Here is a 17,049-nt window from a genome sequence, read left to right as displayed (position 1 = left end):
AAAATTAAACATTACACACGGTCAGAGGTTTGATAAGTGCCCACATAATGGGAACGCTGAAGCAGCAATAAACAATTTTCCAATCTATCTCTTTGATTGGAAAAAAAATGTGCACTAATTTAAGACTTTATACATGAAACTATGCAGTGTGGATTTGAATAAGGACATGCAACCATTAATGCAGGTAAATGACCAACTGCCCGGACTTCACTTGCTCATTTAAACATTTTATCTTATCAGACAGACTTTAAATCTAATAGTTTCCACATCCATTTTCTAATACTGGGGAACAATTAATTCTCTAGTTGTGTAAGTGACAATGTCACAAGAATGGGACAGACATAAACACAAGCCAAAAAGATAAGATATCTCATACTTGATGATAAACGTTTACACAATATATCTCCACACTGATAAACTTCTTAAAAGTGTTGCCAGTAGAGACAAGTCCTTTTGTTTGCTATGCAACATTCAGTCGTGTTAATTTAATATAAAAATATTTTTTAATGTTAATCCCAAATTTTCAATTATGCGTCTTTTCTCTCAAAAACCATCAACTTACCAGAGCATCAGCGACTGCTGCCTCCACCTCTGTGCCGGTGTTTAGGACCCTCATTGCATTAACGGATGCAGAAATTCTCGCTTGATGCACCAAACCGTACCGGTCTGCAAACAGAAACGAGGACAGTAAAGTGAAGGTGAATAAAAGCACAAATGCACACAGTTACTTACCTGCTTCTTTTACTTACTGGTCTCTTCAAGCAAAAAGAAAAATGCTGTGAAATAACAGCTGAAAATATATTTAAGGCTCCAACCACCAAAAGCAAAAAGAAAAGCAACATCTTATAGAAGAAAAACCCAAACAGCAGGTGACCAGGCCCTCGGCCAATAAGCACAGACATGCATCACAGCGGCTGTATACTTATCCCTTGGAAGAAGAAGGATTTAAGAAACCAGCAATTCACCAAATAGGAAAAAACATGGAAAAACGAACAAAAAATATATTTAAAAGAAAGATATTTAATGCCATGAAACAAATTTCACATTAGCACAAAAAATTTTAACTGCAGCTATAAACACACTAGAGGCCACTGAATTAAACAAAATAAATAAATAAATCACAGCTAGAAAAAATATAAGAAAAATAAGGCACCGGGAATGCAAAAGAGTGAACGATGTATCAAGATCATAAAATAAAATAAATAAAATAAAAATTTTCCCTTTACATGCTCAATTACAAAAATACTGAATAAAATACTGAGCAGGGAACATGAAACCAACTATAAATGTTGCCTGCAGTCACGTCACTGTACACATCCACAGAAGCATGCTGGCCGGCATGATTTGTGTGAAATATTTAAAAAAAAATGGGAGGAAACTGAAAACGGCTTGGCTAGTTGGGGAATCTGATCATGCAGGTCACCTGACTGGCCGTGGGGGTCGGCTGTGGAGAGAGCGCTGGTTGAACGGGAGTGACGTCGGGAGGCTGCGAGGGAAACGAAAGGTGGGCAACATCCGGACCAAAGGGTTAGTGGTGCAAACACACAGACAGAAGCCATTTTTACTCTGCTGGGCTGAGCTTCATGCAACACTGGCTTCAGCACCTCCTCCTGGGCTCAATGGGCTCCCAGGCAGTCCTGAAAACTGCAGTTCCTCTCAAGTCCACTTGAAGCCAAAAGTGAATTAATTGCTATCATATTAAAACGTCCAACTTTAAAAAAAGAAAAAACAAAACAAAACAAAACAATGTTACAATTATTACATGGAGACCAAACCAGTTCTTTGTTTATCTGTAAACATGTTGATTTCTGCTGTAAAGTTGGACATTTTAATGTTGGTGTCTAAGTCTATATGGGAGTATATGTGGACACGCGTGCTGCTGGAGCCTCTAGTGGACATTAGATGAACTGCTTTTTGTTTGATTGACTGATTTTTCACCCTGAGGCTGCATCTTGGCAGAGCTTAATGAATTGGGAGTGTGTCAAAAATATTTGGCTAGTAAAGAACGCAACTCTTGTTCTTACATTAGTGATTTTGTCCATTCTGAGTTTAATGTCATAAAAATGTCCAAAACGAACAACACGTTTTATTCAGTAATACCTGAAACTAGTGACTGAGACTGAAACTCATCAGGGAAGTGTTTATTTTCTCATAGACAACAATATGCAATCAGACTTGCAGGTTTAAGCCACTCTGGCATCATAACGTTACCCTTTCCAGCCAAACTGAAACATAAATCTGCCTTTTTGCATTATCTAACCATTCTGCATATTACACTTTTAAGTGTTATGATTTGACATAAAACTGAAGAAAACCTGCTTTAGCTCCATTTCTTGCTCTTAACCTGTGCAAACACTGTCATATCGTTCAGATCAGTTCAGCAGAGTAAAAACAGGTCACGTGTACAGGATAACAGGAGGTGTTGCCCGTCATAACAACAAAGAACTTTAACATTAAACGTCGGTGAAAACATGTAGCCTTTTTCCCAGCACACATTTTGATTTTTCAAAGTAAGAAAAACACTGATGTTTCTAATAATTGGAAAAAATGGAATCAACCGATATCCATTCACTTATTTTTTTTCTACCGTGATAAGTCAAAATATTAGCTGTGAAAAGGCACCAAAATGAATAACTGAACTGTGTCTGCTGGCAGAGCAACATAAAACAAAAAATTATTTAACAGAGAACAGAAAAAGATGCTGGTACTCTCACAGTTTAGAGTTTTTGGGTTTGGTTCCAAAGAAATTTTGAGAGATTTTCCTGGCAGAGAATGGTGTGATGACAGTAAGCGGGACCGGTCTGCATACGGCAGAGGCAAAGGCATTTCTCACCATTTAATTGGCAAACATGTCTATGATGGACTCTGGAACTAGTGAGATTGGATATCAAGTCCATAGAGGCCTCCACATTTGACCACTACCTGATCCACAAAACACTGGACCCCTCCTCCTGCAGGTGGTGGACCCACAGGAGAGCCAATCCATGCATCTCCCTTTGTATTTATCAAGAAAACACTTTGAATCTGAGGTGAGTGGTTTGCCCACTTATGCAAGTGTTCAAACATCTCCAGGTCTTTTTCACATGTTAGGAAGACAGATTGACAGCTGGATTGATGAAACATCTGCGAGGATGTGGATGCTGTGTCCGGCTGTTGTGTTGAAGAGACAGCTGAGCATGAAGGTGAAGCTGGTCAAGCTATGTTCATACCCTAATCTGTGACCGTGAATTAGGGGTAATAACTCCGTGAATAAGATTATGCATACAAGTGTTGAGAATGAGCTTCATATGGCGGCTGAGCTCTCTGGGCACCATTTTACCACCATCTGGTGAATGCCTCTTTACAACAAACTTGACGTCAAGCCTCTTGATTTCTGTAATCCTACGCATTGTGCCACTGCAGCTGGGTTGAAGACACGAGTCTACGAACATGTTGGTGCTCATGACTGTTTTAATGATGTATCACTACAGAAGTTCAGAGATTAAGTTTGAAAAAATGAAGTTTGTGGAAAAAACTGTTGTTCAGGAGAATAATGCAGCAGCTACCTGTGCCGTAACAGCGAGGATAAATACATGTGGCTGTGTGGTTACGTCACTGGTTGCGTGCAATGTGACCAATGTAGTGGGTGTACTGGTGGCCTTAAGAATAGGATGACAAGGTCAGTCATTCTGGAGGAGCTCAGAGTAGATCTGCTGCTCCTGCAAAGAAGACCCAGGATGTGTCTTTAGTTTGGATTAGGAAAATCTTGCTGTCCTTATCCAGGAAGAACTGGAGGAGGGTCTAGACAACGATTGGTTACTGCTTTTCCCAGAAGTAATTTTTACTACTTTGTTTATGCTTAGATTTCAAAAATTCTGCAGAGAGATTAAGAAGCCCTTCATCTGCACATTTCACTTACAACTATTTCAATTACAGCAATCCCTCTTAAAAAAAGCCCAGCACAGAAACACTGAGGTAAATCTCTTATATAGGAAAACAATCAAATTAAGAAGAGAAAAACAGAGCAGACACAGCTCATGCACAGAGGAAGGCATGCAGAGATTTCAGATGCTACAGAGAACAAAGAGACCAGATAGAAGACTGGAGCAGGAGGCTCGTTTAAGCATCAGGTACATTTTGTTCAGTTGGTAAGCTCACTAGGAGAGAGTCCAGACAGCCGTGAGCTCGGAGATACTCACCCAGAGGAGTGAAGCCCCGAGCGGGGCTGGTGTCACGGCTGCTCTCACGACTGGTGTCGCGACTGCAACCTTGACTCATGCTGGGACGGGGAATGCGGCTCCGGGCTAGCGTGCGGTAGGGGAGAGCAGCAGGAAGAAGAGGTTTACCACACAGGCTGGCTGTTAGGACAACAAGTTAGGTGGGAGTGTCAGTGTGCATCCATAGGAGAAAAGGTGGGAATGAGGCTCGGAGAGAGGAAGACAGAGAGAGAAGAATACTGGAAGCATCAAGCCTCGAATGAGGGTCCTGGAGCATGTAATAGCCAACAATATAAACTGTTTTAAGTGGTTGAACAATAAGTGAGTAACTCTGGTTTTCCATGAAGAGATTAAAACGATGTGTTGGTCATTAGAGACAGGAGATTTCTGCGCAGCCCATGTTTATGAGTTTCGGCAGAACAGTGTAAATGACAGCACAGAAAATCAACTGATTCATAAACCAATCAATAGAGTCAAACTCTTGACCTCTGTCATTGAGTCGGCTAATACAGAGAGACTACGAGAGATTTAAAAAAAAAAGCAGATTTAGAAGGAAATGGTGAGAGTAAAGAAAATGTCAAACAACAGTAGGGGTGAGTGAGAGTCAGTCATACAGCACATGGCCAGGAAAGGTTCGATCCAAACACGAGCCCAGGCTTCAAACTGTTAACTTGTGAGAAACAGATCAAAACAGCAGGATTCCCGAGTTTGTAAAGAAGAAAAAATACAATACAGGAAAATTCAGCATTTTAAACGAGCAAGTTAAGAAAATAAAGACCTCTTTCCCATCTCAAATCAAATCTATAAACAAACACAAAGAAACACTTGACAAGAAACCAAATTTATCAGAAAAACCAAACAGGTTTTTACTTATACTCTTTCATCAGGTAACCAGCAACTGATAGAGGGTTAAAGAGCTTCATGACCAATAAGAGTTTGGACCTGTAAGTCTGAAAAGTCATGACCGCGCCTGGCAGCCAGAGAGGAGAGGTGTGGTGCACAGGAATTCTTAAGGTGCTGAACCACGAAATCAGTAAAAATAAAACAGCAAGATTATTAAAGATCATCTTCTTGGGAACGTCCACAATACTAACAGCATCTCTGCTATCTTTAGATTTCTGTTCACTTACACTGCTCAGTCAAGAACTGCTGTTTTAAAGTGACCTAAACTTCACAGAGAACCAGAGCGGAGCCAGACATTTGAAACACCCGGGGCTTAGCCCTAAAGGGTGGTATGCATGTGGGATTTTTTTTTAAATGAATTAGAAATTAGACTTGACTGAAAGAGTAATAGGCTCTGTTTTGAGTTTTGTTCAAAGAAGAATGACTTCATATAGGGAAAAATATATATCACATGTGCAGGACACCTTAAACTAGTTTTTTAATTAAGCAGCAAGGCAGAACAAGGTCAGGGCTGTATCAAGACACGAGGACTAAACCCCAATTCAACCAGACCCAGAACTGATCCAGAATTAAAACAGGACTACAACAGTTCAAAATCAGGACTACTGAGGACTTAACCAAGACAGAATCAGAACTAGATGATAGTAGCACTAAAAATCATCATAGACCTGCACTACATTTATTTTTTAATTCTACCAAAGTCCACTATTTAGATTGAGAAAGGTTTATATTATTATTTAGCCTTGTTGTGCAAACAAGCCTGCATAACTTAATAAATATAGAATTTGAAAAATAACAAACCTAAAAAGAAACACTAGGTACGAGATACAAGAGTACCTATGATACGGTGATACTTTTGGTAAACGACCATTTGACTAACATGTGTGTCTCACCTGCTCTTGTTCATCTCTGTTCTGTCCTCATTCTCCTCTCTCTCTCTGTTCCTCTCATCAAATATACAGTTGAAACCAGATATTTACACACTCTTCAGATAAAAACACTTTTTTAATTGTAACATCAAATCAGACTAAATGTTTATTTTTTTTTTTAGATTGATAAATATAAAAAACATATTTGTTAACTTTAAGAGTAAAGAGATAAATTGTCTGTATTTCTTAATTGTAAATGGCACCAAATTCTATTCAAAATTGAGCCACACTTATGGAGCTCCACAATACTTTTCCAGGTGTTTTGGTTGACATCTCTTGATTTCCCCATTTTAAAGAAACAGGCTCAGTGTTTTGCCTTATATGCATCCACAGCTGTGCCACCAATTTACTCACATGGACTCTACTAACCTATCAGAAGCTTCTTCAGCTCAGAATAGAAACGTCTGGAGTTTCTTATTAATTAACAATAAACTTAGTGTATATGTACTCCTAAATTTGATGAAAGTGATAAAAAATAGACAGCTCTGTCTCTCTTTATTCTGACATTTAACTAATTCAAAAGATATTTCAGTATTTATTTATCCAAAACAAAACAAGTTTACTCTAAATTGATGTTTAACAGTAAAAAAAATGTTCTTGTGTTTTCCATAAAGTGTATGTAAATATCTGGTTTAAACTGTGAATATACTGCTGTGTACTGAAGTTCCTCTTGTTTTGCAGAGTTTTTTCTTTGAAAGAAGCCCCTTATGTCCATTCTTGTATATCAGTACATTACTGAAACCGATTTATTTAGCCGTGGAGGGAAACAACTGAAAATATGAAATAAACACATGTAAGCTAAGACTCTCTAAAGAAACAGCATTGTTGTTGTTCGGCTTTTCATTTCGCTGTTTGTTGATTCACTCGAAGAGCAAGTAACGTAATATGAGTCAAGTGATCAGTTTGATATCTTTCGTGATACACCGTCATATTTACATTATTTGTACAGTACGAATGTTTTGCTTTGGTACCTGTTCAAACTTCAGTTCTCCTCTGTCTGCCTAGCTCCGTTTCTCTAACAGCGCACTCGTAGGCAGCAGCTGCCCCGCCCCGCTTAGTGCCTGAGCTCGGATCATACCAATATTAGGGGGGATTTGCACAGTCGTACATTCCCACAGTGTGCACTATGTGCTTCGAATATTGTGTGCAGTTTTTTGTTTTATACAGTTGTCAGCCAGACATTTAACTATGAAAAAATTACACTCCAAAAGACCCCGGGCTTCTGACAAAACAACCCGGGCTTAAGCCCAGTAAGCCCCACCCCCCCCGCTCCGCCACTTCAGAGAACATGTTTCTGGTGACGAGAGCTGTGTCTGCGGGTAGGACTGATCAGATTTTAGATTTTTATTCTGGATTTTCATAAAGACAGCAGGTGAAATGTGAGACCAGGAGCATGCTTGCATCCCCAAATATTCTTTAGGTTGAATTTGTCTCCCAAGGTCAGACTGTGAACTGTAACTGTAACGTCTGAGAAAGAATATTCAGAGGAAACCATCGGACCTGGATTAAAAACAGAACTTGTACAGAGTTATCTAAACCCCCTCCCCCCCCCCAAAAAAAGCAGCCATGCTGGAAATGGTCCAGAAGTGCATGTGGCTGCCAACAAATTTATTTGGGTTTGTTTTTTAGTGGTTCTCTCAGTTTTGGTTTCCATCTTTCTTTTACAGAGGAGGTCTTTTGTTCACACCACCAAGTAATCTGCACACAGGCTGCAGCATCTTTTGTAATTTTTCTCAAAAGTTTAACAAATACAAGTTCAAACCAAACAATTTCAATAAAAAACACAAAAAAATCTCTAACTACAATTATTTTTGGGCCCTGTTGTGAGATATCGTAGGTCAGAATACACCTGTGAGGAGTGATTATTTAAGGACGGGAATCATATCGCAATTTACTGTATCACTGATTTATACTCATACATCACTCTGACAATAAACTCGCTCATGGAAATGTACAGCACACAAAACAAACAGGACTTAATGTTTTTATCAGAAAGATAGGAAAGTCCAGTTTCAGCTATCTGTACATGTGTTCCTGTGACACATGGTGATCAGCACACCTGAGGGGTCAATGCCGTGCAGCCAGTCAAAGGAACACTGTGTGACATCTGGGCCAGCTTCTTGTTTTTCTTCTGCACAGTTATGTCACATTAAAATTGACACTAAATAAGCAATTCATTTCCTGCACAATTACAATTCCTATTTATGCATCAAATATCAGAAAACTGCAGAAACAAGTCAGGACTAAAGTGTGTTTAATAAAATAAATACAGACTGCTGCTGGCTTCAGGAGCCATTTCAAAAATCATCACTTGTAAGAATTCAATTAATAAGAATCTTTATATTCAGGGTTTTATAAACAAGCCGCGCATCATTAACACATTCTTCAGGCATGTGACTGAACATCTACCCTTAAATCTCTCCTTAAGAGTTTTTTTAAACATATATTTTTCACATGTTTTTATTTCTCCTCTACCACTTTCTTCCTCACTTATATTTTTTATTTATTTTATTCATACTTACAGGTCATATTATTCTGATTGTTCTATGTTTTGATGGAAGCTTTATGCCTCACTTTAAATAATGTTCATCCTTATTGTATCGTTATTACTGATGGTAAGCTCTTTTATTGCATTCTATATAGAACTCTGCCTAGGCATTTTAAAAATGCTAACTAAATAAATAGTATAACAGTAATTAATTATTATTATTTACTGAAACGTGGATTCCCTCAGTTTGCAATGCTTGGTGGAGACGTGCGTGTCTCAGTGCACAGACTCCCCGTTGTTTATGTCCACTGTTTCATACTGCATTCTCTTTAATGTGTAGATTCTCTTATTTGTTTATTCTACTTTTATCATAACTGGGGCCTAATTTACATTTTTACTGTTATTTATGCAGGTTTGTTAATTTTTGCTGTGCTTTTTATTGCATTGCTATCACATTTGACTTTTAATTGTTCTAAATGCCATCATAACTGAAGTTTTATGTTCCATATTTTTGTACACTTTTACTGTTTGCCTTAACTAGCCGGCACTTTCTGTGAACTTTTCCTGTTTCTGAAGGTTTAAGTTTAATTCTATGTTATTGTCGTATACAGTAAATGCAGCGAGTGTGCCGCTCCAGAGTCAGGTCCTTACCAAGGCCTAATCGGCTGGGGCTGGTTTCCCGGCTGCAGCCCTGGCTGCGAGGGATCCTGCTGCGCTTGTCTGCCGGAGTGGTGGAGGCTGATGCCGTGGCTCGAGGGATCCGTCCGTAGCTGCTGTGACTGAGTAGCTTACCCGGAGAGCTGGAGCGACTGCCGGCTGTTAGGACAAAAAAATTAAAAATTAAAAAGGACAAACAGGAAAAAAGTGGCTGAGATAGTGGCTTGGATGAGTGAGGGATGATGAAGTCCTGTGAGGACACTGCAGCCCATAAATCTGACAGATTATGATGTGTTCTTCTATTTTAGGCACAAACCCATCACTTATCTTTAAAGGTGAATCACAGTCACAACACAGAGCTTCAAAGACACGTAAATTACAGTCGTAAACCATCAAGTGACCGAGCTGTGTTAGCCACTAAAACGGCCAAGTGGGACCATCAGATTTTAGACTTTCTTTCCTTGCTTTTATTTTATTTTTGTAATGGATCTGTCTGTCTGTCCCACCCATTCACTGTTTTGTTTGTTACATGACAGACCATCTAAAACAGGGACGTTAAACTCCTCGGTGATGTGCCCCACCAGTTTTACATGGTGGGGGGCCACCATGTAACTTTGAAAATCTGTGGGCCGGACCAGTGAAACTCTCCTCTCTGAAATATCTTAATATATGCTTTTTGTGACACTTTTGTTTGGTGGTGCCATGTGATTTTTCTAATGTGAAATATGTGCTGTGGCTCCAAAACGTGGGGAAACACTGCTGTAGATAATGCTTAGTAAATGTGCACAATTACAGAAACATCAGGCTGTTTGTTTGTTACTTCCACAAGTCTGTTTTTTTTTTGTTTTTTTAGATGTGAAAGATTTCACAGATTTTCTAGAGAAACACTAAAAATATCTGAAAATGAAAAGCCTAACTATAGAATAATTACCAACAAATTAATGATTTTAAAAAAATTCACAAAGCTTTCCTCACAGAAACCATGTAGGAAGGAAACATGTGGCACACAGTAACTTGGTCACTTGAAGGTTAAACAATCAAAAACAAAATTTACAGCTTGGACATGTGGGGTGAAGGAAGGGGGGACACTTGTTCAAAGTAAATGGGAACACACAATGCCTTCCACAGTGGGAAAAAAACCCCAACAAAACCTCACAAAATTACTAATAGCTGGAAAGTGTGAGAAACATGCAGATACTGTAGGGTGACACACGAGACTACGTGCAAAGCTTTAGAGTGGACTTAATTTATAGAACTGCGTCGAATCACTGCTGTCGTTGGCGATGTCACCGTTTGCATTCGTATTTGAAATGTCATAGTTTGAATAAACTGCAGCAGTTTAATGTCTGCGACATAGAAGAGATGACACAAGTATGGTAGTTTTCTGATCATTCACTGGAGAAAAGTGCATTGTCGGTAATGCTTGTTTACCAAAATTGACCAATTTACCAATTTTACCCATCAAATTTACTGTCTTGCAGCTGTTTCTTAGATTTATAAAGTATCACTTATTAATGCAATTTGCACTACTCTCTTGCACCAGATGAGTCTTACTTTTACTTTTCTTCAACCAACTTCAATTTAATTGTTGTATATAAACCATTTTTGCATTCTTTCTTAAAGTATAAGGCCTTTAATATGCAATTAACTATGTTGTTTATTCATTGTAGACTGTACCATTTTATTCGTTATCTGGCTAATGCTGTAACACAATCATTTTCCTTGTGGGATCAATAAAGTCTCTATCTATCCAACCAACCATCCATCCAGTCGCTAAAATTAAATTGGTGCAGTTTTAGACTATGATGGGCAAAGACGGTGGTTGACTGATATTACTGACCAAACAGTGAGGATACAATGAAGATTTAACGCAATGCTATAAGTCAGGTATGAAAGGTGAGGCATCTGTCTTGTGATTGGATGAAGCTGAGGCCTTACCACTGATGGGATTGGCTGATCTTGATCCTGGGTGATGCAAGCGATAGGCAGGACAGGGTGGAGATCGAGATCAGTCAGAATGAGACAGAAGGGGTTATGTTCATTGATTTGTTCCCAGCATGCACTCTGGGTGGCTGTGGACATGTTAGCTGTGAGCTCACAGATCTAAGCAACGTACAAAGATAACACAACACACACAAAAGCAACAAAGCGTGCATGCATGGAGGCGCACATACACAAAAACACAAGACTGCACAGAAGAAACACATGTCGAGGGGATGTTGAAGCAGCGCACAATAATGAACGTTCAGCGCAGGCTTTGCAGCTTTGTAAAGCCGGATGTGCAAAAGCTGGTTAAACAGCTTCACGCTCACATTTCACTCTAACATCACTGTTTAAGCACGTGCATGAGGTGTCTATACATACGCTGGGACTGTGAGACCACTTTGGCCCGACTACGCCCCCTGCTGTCCACCACTGAAGAAGAGCTGGCTCCGCCAACGCTGCCCGAGCTCTGTCTCCTTGTGCGAACGCGACCTGGATGAAAAGAAAAGGGAGAAAGAGCAGGGAGGGGGGGGGGGGTGGAGAAGGTTTAATAGATGGGAGTGACTGACAGCGGTTCAACCCAGCCCTGGACAGAGACACTGGAGAAGAAGAAGTCTGAGGAAACAGAATGAAGCAGACCTGGATGAGGAGACAGAGCTGCTCTGAAAACATGAAGGGGAAACAGACAAACCTGGCTTTGTTAGTGTTCACAAATAGTTCTCAGTGTTTCTTGTGACCCACCAGACAGGAAAGGCATTCCTGAATCTGTAACTCGTGCTATTCAGGAAAGGACTTTTTAAAGACCATACATTGACATAATTCCAATGTTTCATTAAAATGAACTTAAAAAGTCATTTTTTAAGGTAAACTTAAACTCTGTGTTCATATGTAAAGAAGGGAAATAAGAAAGATCTCTAAGTTCCCTCGCCCACCCAATCAGTAGATAGTCATCGTCCATGAGTCTACCTGCTGTCTTAGTGTTGCCCCGTGGTTCTCATAGGGAATCAATGGATTACTGGGTTTATTTCTATAATATTGTAGGGTATCTATGTTGCTTTGATTTTTGCTCTGAAAAAGGGTGTCTTGGGTTTGAAAATGACGTGTTCAGCAGTTTAGTGCATGGCTGCATGTCACCGGAGTGTGTTGTGGTGATCGTCAAAGGTTATTTGCTTTGCCTGTTTAGTAATTCCTTGCATTACTTTTCAGTTCTAGAGTTTGGATTCAAAACAATTCTGTGTAATTACAATAAGCTTCCTTCATTCATGGTAAGAAGTGCTGTCACTGTCATCTGTCCATGCAGGCCAACCCAGCTACAAAGCAGCTTTGACAGAGTATGGTAATCAATAACTGGTGTTTTAATTTAATGTGCGTGTTGTATTTTCTCGAGTTTCTAGAGTCCATTGAACATGGATTCTCTTCTATGGTTGCTTATGGTCTCAGTCTTTGATTTCAAGTCTTAATGAATCAAACCTGATGTTCATTTTGGAAATTATTGTCCCATTAGAGTCAAAAAGGACCTTAAAGTATGAGATGTTTTAAGGCAGGACTACCTTGTGATTGACATGTTCCTCTTGTCTCAGCATGGAGTGTCTCAGTCAGATCCACCCCTTGGCCAAAACACTAAGCTAGGCTCAAGGCTGAACCTCCCTACCTGACATGAAGTCTCGGATTAACTTATGCAAGCAAAGCTAACAACTTCCTTTTTACCCTAACGGAAACCACAAGAAATATCTTCAGACTTTTTGACCGAGACTTAAACAAACACTGAACATCCTTCAGAGCTGCTCTGTGGCTAAAGAAGATTATATAACTGTAAAGAATACTCTGATATTTTAAACATGTACACACACATTCTACACAATAATGAAAATGCATTCTGCCCTATGAGTTTAGACAACATCATAAACCTTCATAATTCCAACCAAGAAGAACTGATAAACCGGAGGCTAAAAGGTTACAATCAGTTCGGCTTTAATTATCATAACCTTCACAGGTCTAAGTCCTCAGCAATGATAAGTAACCCTAACTGTGACCTTTGGATTTTCCCACATGCTCTCTACAGTCTTGGGATTGAATTGAACAAACATTCAAACTTATATGCAACAAAAATTATTTGCATCGCTGAAAGCTAAAAGGGTAACTGAAAATCCATCCTGCAGGGCATTTGTGGAAGAAAAGCTAAAATATCTTTCTATCCTAACTTTTTATCTTCTGCAGATCTATTTTGCTTTTGATACAAATGTATTTCTGCAATAAAGGTTTTCACCTTCTCACCTCTACAGCCCTGTTATAAAATGCGAGGTGCAATAAAAGTGAAGACAGCTGCAACCGCCTAGTCTGCAGGTTCACTGAACGATTGTACGATAAGTTATGGGCAAAAGCCAACTCAGCAAGAACATCTAAAGTGTGCTCTTATGCAACACGTCAAGAATAGCACCTGAAAACTGGCGACAATGATAACAGGGATTATAAAGCATGCTAAAAATAAATCCCCTTGAGGCGTATAGGAAGTGATTAGACTGTGTGCATTATCTCTTCATATATTCATCGAGATTTACAGCAGATCATAAAGAACCTTATCTGATCGGCCATTTAAACTCATCTACACTAATGACACCACTCAGGTTTTCTGTGGAAAATCACAGAGTGTATTTTTCTGACTGTTCCTTCCTCTCACAGTTTGCATTTCTTGATCCATGGAAGAAGGCTGAGCTTCTTTATTACACAGTTTCAGGCATTATACTAGACCGCCGCTGGTACAGTGAGCATCAGTGCACGTCCACCTGCGGCTGCAGGCTCAGTAACAGAACTTCACTCGCTCTCCTACCTGCAGAGCGAGGGCTGCAGAGACTGACTGCAGCTCTCATTACGTCTCACACTTGGCACGACATTACAGAGCAGCCGTTGTTTACAGCCACGTTTTGGTTTTTATCGTTACAGCTCTGACACAATTTAAATGGGTGTAACACTGACTGACTAGCTGAAGCTACTGCCTGTTGATAATGCGTTACCTTAACTCGAAAACTAGGTCCGCTAGTATTAGAATTAAACTGCAGTTCCCTTTAATGACACCTTTTTTAAAAAACTTGCCTGTTTAAACTGTATTAAGGCTTAATGTTTGCATTATTAGGGCCGTGCCTGATTTTTTTTAAATGGAAGTGTCTGACTAACCCAAGACATCTGAAAATTCTAGGACTTTATCTGGATATTATTGAGCACCAATTAGTTTGTGCCTGTGTTACACTTGTATACAGTCTGCAGATGCGTCTTGATAAAGTTACCTGAAAACGTCAAGTGTGATCAGATGTGTGCCTTGTGTGTCTTATTCCCATTACTGTGAATGTTTGTGCTTGGTCTGTCTTTCAGTTTACTGCCTGAAGGTTGCTTTTCCTTCCCTCCTTTCATTCGATGTGTTTTTTTCCTGTGATCTATTTTTTGAAGTCATCAGAATCTAAGTTAGTTTTTGGTTTGTGTCTTTTTTCATTAGCGTTAAACAACACGAGGACACTTCAAAGAGACCCCAAACCTATGAGTGGCACTGGAGGTAGCGACACCGTGACAGGAAATCAAACTGTGGACCCATTTAGTGCATGCCACGCTGCAGCGCACCGTGAGAACCTTTTCTGTAGAGTATGATACAGTAACAGTGGATTCAACTGCTGTTCAAATTAGACAGCTGATGGATACATTTGGGTCATTCCATAAAAAAAAATCAACCACATCAGAAAAGACCTGAAGCCTCAAAATCAACTGATTTTTTTTTTTGTACATTAACTTCAGTATATTGAGTGAAGCCTTCATACTAGGACTATTTTCTCAGTTACTGACCCTCAAAGTGCAGTTTTGATTCCTCATAACTTCACAAATATAAGATTTTCCACATGAGTAAGCTCCAATTTTACTTATGTACTCTGATGGTCTGTAACGCTGAGAATATTCAAAGTATGGAGGTCAAATTTAGCGTGGTGAAGTTATTGTAGAAAAATGTGAGGGAGTCAGGTGGTAGCCGCTGATTGATTTTTCATGCAGTGACCCGTTTGTTAGGGTTACAGTCAGAAGGAGGAAATCCATGCAGACAGTCCATGCAGAGGTCCACAAAACTGAAGACTACTTAGAAGGGATAAAGAGAGGAAAAGAGAGCACAGATGAAGAGGAAATGTAAACATTGTGACATCTGACAAAAGAGAAACACTCATACACACAGTTCTTACCATCACTTTTACCAGGGGTGCCATCTATGGGGCATTTAAGAAAGGCAGTGCAGCAGAGAGTGGGAGGAGAGGCACAGAGGAAGTCATTAGTAGCAATTGAAGTAGCAACAGGCATGAGTGGGTGAGCAAGGGGCCTCATCGTAATTAGTTAGGGTCATTATGGAGCCATGGGGACTCATTAGAGGAGAACAAGGCAGGGAGAGAAGTTTGTGCACGGGGAAAAGATTACACAAAATATCTCATCTATTGGGAGGGAGTGGCTTAAACTTCTCGCATTAGCTTAAACAGGCGGCCATCACAGCAGGGGGCCACTCAGCCTCAACCAATCAATTTGTGTAAAGTGTCAGTGGAGGACTTAAACAGTTCCTGTTGACAGAACAGTCTAATGGCAACATCAGCAGTTATTAATATTCCCGGGCAGCTCCATAAAAGCCACCGATTACAGGAGAAATGCTTCAATAGCTCAAGATGACAGGAGACTAATCTGTTTATTTGGGACTTTTGCTAAACTGCTGCTTTAGTAGTTCTTACTGTAACATGGAAGAGGCTCAGTTTGCCCCTCAGCTACTCTTTTAAACATCATGGCGCCCAGGAAATCCGACTAGTGTCATATTCACCCAACGACGGGTGGAAATTATGGGATCAGAGGGGTCACCTTCTTCTAGGGAAAACAGTGTTCTCCTCATTTAACCCTTCTAACTGTAAAATAGAGATGAACTGATTGATCACCCTCAGAAAAACCTATAGCCTTGCTGCTCATCTGTCCAGAAATCTAAGTACCGGTCAGGTGAATGGCATTAACTGTACATTAAATTTAAAAATGACTGTAGTTCAGGATTTTTTATAAAATATCTAGTGTTTTTTCAGAGTCAGAGTGAGTGATACCAGGCAGATCATTTTTATTAGTACAAGAAATCTATGTTCAAGGACAGAGGCTTCTGAAATGTGGTGAAGCTCTGTAACACATGACAAAAATAATCACATGATGAAACTGAACTCCCGTAATGAAAAACCAGACCTAATTGTAATCAATGCATCTCGATTGTACGATATTGAATAAAATAATGAAAGGCACTGTGTGCTGATTATATATAAGACTCCTTCACTCTGCAAACTTAAACGAAGGATCTGCGAGACTTCCTCTGTTTACTCTGTGTCGTTTGTTCACTGGGTGAATCCTATGGTTTGTTACTGGGGAGCTATCTGTCCTCGTGCACGTTTACGCAGACCGCAATGTTTCATTTTGAGAAATAAGAGTGTGAGCAACTTGTGCTGAATACTAGAAAGTGGTCTTCCTTTTTGGTTTGAGCGGGTTAGAAGGAGGAGAGTGATCAGTTACCTAAAGAGGCGTAGGATCCTGGTGGAAGAGCGGCTGCAGAGCTGAACGGCGAGGAGGCGGGAACAGTGGACAGACGAGACTTGGCGCTGGAGGCGGCGTTTACGTCGATGTCACTGCGGGAGCGTTGGAGGGATCCTGGAGTGGACGGCACCCTGGATCCCACAAGCTTACCTGTGGCAACACACAGATGTTACTTTATCATGGCTATTTAAAAATCAAATCTACACTCAGATGGAAGCATGGCTGAACTTCGAAAGCACTTAAACTGAGTTTAAAAGCCAGAGTCTGACATTTTTGTTGAATTCTTGTACTCCTTTTAACTCAGTTTTAATTCTTGTGCAAA

At 39.9% G+C, this 17,049-nt stretch overlaps 1 protein-coding gene across 1 annotated transcript in view; it reads right to left on the bottom strand.

The window, feature by feature from the left end:
* clasp1a (cytoplasmic linker associated protein 1a) overlaps positions 1–17,049 on the bottom strand; it is a 109,059-nt gene that overhangs the window by 27,550 nt on the left and 64,460 nt on the right. The window contains exons 19-26 of the mRNA XM_087829653.1: positions 16,707–16,877; positions 15,368–15,391; positions 11,538–11,648; positions 11,112–11,138; positions 9,168–9,332; positions 4,179–4,283; positions 1,424–1,486; positions 563–666 (exon numbers count right to left, since the gene is read on the bottom strand). Of these exons, the coding sequence (XP_087685779.1) occupies positions 563–666; positions 1,424–1,486; positions 4,179–4,283; positions 9,168–9,332; positions 11,112–11,138; positions 11,538–11,648; positions 15,368–15,391; positions 16,707–16,877 (770 nt within the window). The remainder of the gene's footprint in view (positions 1–562; positions 667–1,423; positions 1,487–4,178; positions 4,284–9,167; positions 9,333–11,111; positions 11,139–11,537; positions 11,649–15,367; positions 15,392–16,706; positions 16,878–17,049) is intronic.

This window comes from Neolamprologus brichardi, chromosome 16 (genome assembly GCF_056152115.1).
Source record: "Neolamprologus brichardi isolate AB-2024 chromosome 16, ASM5615211v1, whole genome shotgun sequence".
Classification (NCBI taxonomy): domain Eukaryota; kingdom Metazoa; phylum Chordata; class Actinopteri; order Cichliformes; family Cichlidae; genus Neolamprologus; species Neolamprologus brichardi.
This window is presented reverse-complemented; position numbering and strand designations above follow the sequence as displayed.